Source organism: Bidens hawaiensis, unplaced genomic scaffold (assembly GCF_021521415.1).
Source record: "Bidens hawaiensis isolate Kalapana, Puna unplaced genomic scaffold, B.hawaiensis_p1.1 tig00037205_1, whole genome shotgun sequence".
Classification (NCBI taxonomy): Eukaryota; Viridiplantae; Streptophyta; class Magnoliopsida; order Asterales; family Asteraceae; genus Bidens; species Bidens hawaiensis.
In genome coordinates this window covers 34,998-40,380 of record NW_027496483.1, presented here as the reverse complement: position 1 = coordinate 40,380, position 5,383 = coordinate 34,998, and the positions used below count along the sequence as shown (strand labels likewise).

Genomic DNA, 5,383 nt, shown 5'->3' with positions numbered 1-5,383 from the left:
TTTGGTTTCATCTACTTTTGGCAGTGTACCTAAATGAAAAAGTAATAATAGTTATAAATCTTTGAAATATAAAATTATAAGGTTGTATGTTTGGGCTATGGTGTTTCTCACTTATGATGGTTATTTCATGTTGGTGGAAAACAAGATGATCGGGTGATTAGTGACCAGCCAATGATTTAAATGATCGTTTAAAAAATTAAAAAAAAAAATCCAACAAATTTCAGTGTAATAATCAAACCAATTTCATGTGTTTGAAACCCCCGTCTATTTCTATAAAACTTGAAAGAAAAAATTGAACAATACAAAATGGAATATTGTTTTCTCCAACAAAATCTTTAAAAACGAATCAAAACCCAAATATCTAGAATGCATCGATTCCTAAGCCGATTCCTAGAGGGGAAGGGGCACTTGTACTACTCATGCATCGACCAATCCTAGACTGCCATCTTAATTCTACCATCAAGTACCCATAAACCACAAAATCACTGGCAGCACCTACCCACAAGTACCCTAAAGCATTTCTTTAAAACAAATTAAACAATTAAATGTAAGTAAACTTAAAATTTCACTAAAATAAAAAATCTTACATATTTGAAAATCGGAAAAATAAAATATGACAATTCAAACAAAAAATATATATATTAAAATACGAGATCATTCGGAATCGGAATCTTTCGGCGGTATGAATATCATGAAATCATCGTTGGAGAAAATAGCTATTAGGAGTTTAAGTGAATAACAATGGTGAAGGTTTGAATAAATAAAAATTGTGGAAAGTTTGTGTGAATAAAAATGATGAAGGATTGATAGTATTTATGTGTAATTAATGAATTATTTAATTATAAAGAAATTAAAATTACATATAAAAGTTCGATTAGTAAAATATTAAAACATGTTTATGAGTTTGTATTTGTAATTTTGTAGACTTTTTACTGGGCCGATGCTTAAAAGTTTGTATTTGTAATACGAGTGTCGTTTGCGCAAATGCAACAGAAAAATCACACAAAACAATATTTTGACCAACCAGTGGTTTCAAACTTTTGGTGAAACAAGATCAATGAGCTGTATCAAAATCTTGTTGAGTTCTTCTGCATCGCTCCATTCGTGAACTTTCGGTTTAATAGGTGTTGAAGATTTTAATATTAAATGATGTAAAGGGATATCTTTTCTAGGTATAGCATGATCTTCTTCTTTAACTTTCAGCGTCAGACAGAAATCGCCTCCCCCATCTCTAATATAAATTATGACGCGTTTCTTCGTATCTTGAGAAATCAATTCTTGATGTTTATTTAACACAAAACCTTGTTTCGAATGTAAAAATACAAACTTTTGGAATCCCAAAATCAGTTTATTAAAGAAAATGATTTATTATGTTGCTAATAATCTTGTAATCATGTCTAATACAATTAGATGTAGGGGTGTGCACAGTTCGGTTTGGGTCGTTTTGGGCTAATAAAACCGAGCCAAAAACCAAAACTTCAGTTTTGAATTTTTGAAAACTGTTCGGTTTCGGTTTTGCCATTTAAGCATGACAATATTTGACCGAAAAAAGAAAATTGGCCCAAAATAATGAATTTAGGCCTAAATCATAGCATACTCACTAGACCGAACGAAGACAATTTTGGACCGAGCCCGATCCATGGTGAGCTAGCTCATCTGCACGCTCACTAGGCTCGTTGGCTTGTTTACATCAAAGCCTAACTTTTAATATATATATATATATATATATATATATATATAATTTTAAAGTTTGTTAACTATGCATTATGCGTATGTCAAAAATATCTTCTTCTTTTTTTTCCTTTTATACATTATCAACACGTAAACTAATAAAATTATTTTTTTTGTAAGTAAACGAGCTGATTCGACGAGCCATGAGCTGGCTCAAGCTTTTTACAAGGCGGGCTCGAGTTCAACGTTTTAGCTCGTAAACATAAATGAGTCTAGATTGCTCAGATCGATTCGTAAACTAGATGAGCCCGAGCCCAACCTAGCTCGATTCAGCTTTACACTGTCGTTTATTTAGCTTTTCCCACTATGAAACAAGATTGTACCCTGAATGAAATAAGTACATACCCATGAGCATGAGCAGCTTTAATGGCGGAAAAGATTTGAGGATTAAGCGTTACACGATGCAAACAGTTAGCGATGTATTCGACTGTTTTCCCCTTAGAATGCAGCTTCTCCATCATGTCTATCCTAAATTCAATAACACAGTTTACAAATGTGATCACAAATATGGATTTGAAGAATCGGGTGCAAACAATTCGAGCAGCTCACGAGCTACATTGACTAAAATCTCGAAATAAGCCGACCCGTATCGAGCCCGAGCTCAAGCCTTATATGGGAAGATTGTTCAGGCTCGTCTAGCCTTAACGAACCTAGTGTATTTTTAAGTTTACATCTTTTGGGATTCTATGTATTATTTCACACTGCGAACTAGCCGAGCCAGCTCGTGAGCCACTCGAAATTTGGCTCGTTAAAAGCTCGATTCGAGCTTGTGAGCTACTCGGAAGTTGGCACGTTAAAAGCTCGATTCAAGCTGAGCTTAAATGAGCTCGAGCCCAAGCCTTAAAATAAGCTTGTTTCATAAACGAGCCCAGCTTTACTTACCGAGCTTGAGCTGGCTCGCGAGCCTAAACGAGCCAATTGTTTATAATTTTCATTTAATGTATTAAATACATATAAATTCATATTATAATACTCTTTATTATAAAATTATGATTAAAATAACTAAATAGTATATAATATGTGATACATAAAAATAAAATTATAATTATAATATGTAAAATACTGAAAAAATGTATATAAATTATTTTCTAAATAATAAATGAGTCGAGCTCGAACTTAAAAAACGACTCATGAGCTGATCTTGAGCTTAGAATAAGACCTAAACTCAGGCTCGACTCACATAAGTCAAAGCTCAAAACAAGTCAAGCTAGAGCCTAGTCACGCTCCAGCTCGACTCGTTGATGTGTGGGTGAAATATCGTACGTTAAATGAGTCATATCACATGTTTTGTGTTATTATATGCCGGAAACACAATTACTTTGTGTGAGTTTATGAGTACAGGTGTGTGGAGCTTAAAGGAGCTAAATTGGAGCATAGTAGATGGAATGGAAATGAAGTTTTTATTGCATAGAGTGATAGAGAATTTGAAGATGAAGACGTGGCCGAAAACGGAGCAAAATCGGAGTTCAAATGAAGAAGTTACAGGAAAAATACCATGGTGGGTGACAGACCCACCATAGCCTACGGTAACAGGCCCACCATAGCCTACGGTGACCCGCCATAGCCTACGGTGGGGCTGCCACCGTTAGGCAGAAGGTGAAGACCGAGGCTACGGTCCACCGTAGCCTACGGTGGTGTTACCGTAGCTTACGGTCGCCTGGGCGGAAAAACACGATTTTTAGGTTTTTTCTTCCATGTTTAAGCCCGGTTCAACCCTATACCGCCTATGCTTCATACCACAACATAATTGGACGATTTTGGAGCTGTTTTCCACCCTTCTAACACATCCCAATCATCATAATCATCCATGCCATCATCCATTGAAGAATCAAGAGAGCTAATGAAGACAACTATGCAAGGCCAATCCGCTTGTGACCATCTTCGGGTGTAGGTTTGAGTTGTTTGTTGGATTGTTGGTATTCTAAACATAACTTTTGGATTTTGTTTGTGTGCTTGAAAGTGTTTTTGGTTATTGATTGATTTACAGTTTATCAATTAAACGATTTGTGGTCATCAACAATTAGGATTAAGTTCTTAGTGTCATTAACCTAACTATCTTTAACCATAGAACTAACAGTTCATCAATACTTAAACTTAACAATCAATTAGATTATTGTTTAGCCGTGTCAATCATTCGGATTGAGTTATGATAATCAATATAGTCAAACATTTAGTCTTTTGGTTTATTGATTCAAAGAAAGATTATAATCCAATAGGTTTAGTTTTCTATCCAACTTGCTTCAAAACCTGAAACCTGGAGACTGGTTACCCTTTTCATAATTGTTTACAAATTAAAGTAATAGTCGCTTCATTTCAACAATTCTTATAAACCGCTTGACGTCGCTTGTTCACCCAGTATAATTAGTTATTACAAATTGAACTTGATTAGCACTTTCCACTGATTCCCTGTGGATTCGACACCTTACTTACCCTAGCTAGTGAATGTACTTTATAAATGTTTTTGATTGACCTTTCGACATCGATCAAAATGGCGCCTTTGCCTGGGAATCAACACGCAAAGTGCTAGTTTAGTGTTTGTTTTGTTTTAGTTTTATTTTTATTTTCATTTTTCTTCGTTTGATTTTACGCGGGGTTTGGTGTTTTAGTGTGTGCAGAGAATTCTCCAGGTTAATGCAAACAAGATATTCTCGTGAGAAGGAACCACTTCAGTTTGATACTGAGATTGAAAAGACAGCAAAGAGGAATCGAGCATCTCAGAAAATAACTTTCAATAGAAAACCGAAGGAGGAGAACATGAGTACCCAAAACAATCAAGAAACATTGGTACACCCACCTGAACCCCAAAACCAACCATTGAACCAAGATCAACCAATCCCACAAAACGAGCCCGTATTCAACCAAAATCCGAATGTGAACCGTAGCAGGCATCAAGTGAACCGTGGGGGTGGCAACTGAAATCGAAGACCACAAAACCTTGACGATAATCAATCGATTCATTCGGAACCAAGGAAACGTCAAGGTCCGTTTCAATTTGCGGAAGACGACACCGGATTCGACTTGGGTAACGAAAGGGCTGGAAATGAGGATGAGATGGAAGAGTGGGATTCTGAGCACAAAGATGAAGAAGAGTATGAGGATTACGATGGGGGTCGGTACTACGAGAGGCATCAACAACAATACACTCAAGATGATCAGGTACCTAACAAAAATCATCAACCGAACCAGCAACCGAGGTATCGGCAAGCACAGATACGTCCAGCTATTAGAGAACCACAGGTTCCCGTCTATGATTTTGATGACGGGGTCCCGAGAGCTTTCGTTCCACCACCCGTCCGAGGGGTTCAGAGCCATTTTATTCCACAGGTGGCTAAAAATCCTTTGCCAGTCATTACTCTGGTGAGAAATGGGAGAACATTTTCAATCAGGCAGAGCAGTCTAACCAGGATACCTACATTTCATGGAAAAGCCATAGAAGAGCCATATTTACACTTGAGTGACTTTAACTCAATCTGTGCAACAATCTCTAGTCAAGGATTCACTGCAGATGAGGTAAAGATGGTAGCCTTTCAATTCAGTTTGAAAGATACAGCAAAGCAGTGGTTTCTCTCATTGCCGTCATCTAGTATTTATACGTGGCAAGATTTGGCACAACATTTCTTATATGAGTATTATACGCCATTGCGAACCTCAG

At 36.6% G+C, this 5,383-nt stretch overlaps 1 protein-coding gene across 1 annotated transcript; it reads right to left on the bottom strand.

Moving 5' to 3' along the window:
* Positions 1-1,032: 1,032 nt before the first annotated feature.
* On the bottom strand, positions 1,033-4,689 carry LOC143589062 (inorganic pyrophosphatase 2-like). The gene is made up of 3 exons (XM_077069917.1): positions 4,526-4,689; positions 2,055-2,199; positions 1,033-1,326 (listed from the first exon to the last, which is right to left on the bottom strand). The coding sequence occupies exons 1-3, from the start codon at positions 4,687-4,689 to the stop codon at positions 1,033-1,035; spliced, it is 603 nt and encodes a 200-aa protein (XP_076926032.1).
* Positions 4,690-5,383: the final 694 nt, after the last annotated feature.

Bases quoted from the DNA above. Each gene is read 5' to 3' on its own strand.
- LOC143589062 (XM_077069917.1), bottom strand. From the start codon at position 4,689: ATGAATCGATTGATTATCGTCAAGGTTTTGTGGTCTTCGATTTCAGTT. The intron at 2,200-4,525 runs GTGGGTGTACCA...TATTGAATTTAG, and splicing joins TGGTTGGTTTTGGGGTTCAG to GATAGACATGATGGAGAAGC. The intron at 1,327-2,054 runs GTACAATCTTGT...GGATTCCAAAAG, and splicing joins ATGTACTTATTTCATTCAGG to TTTGTATTTTTACATTCGAA.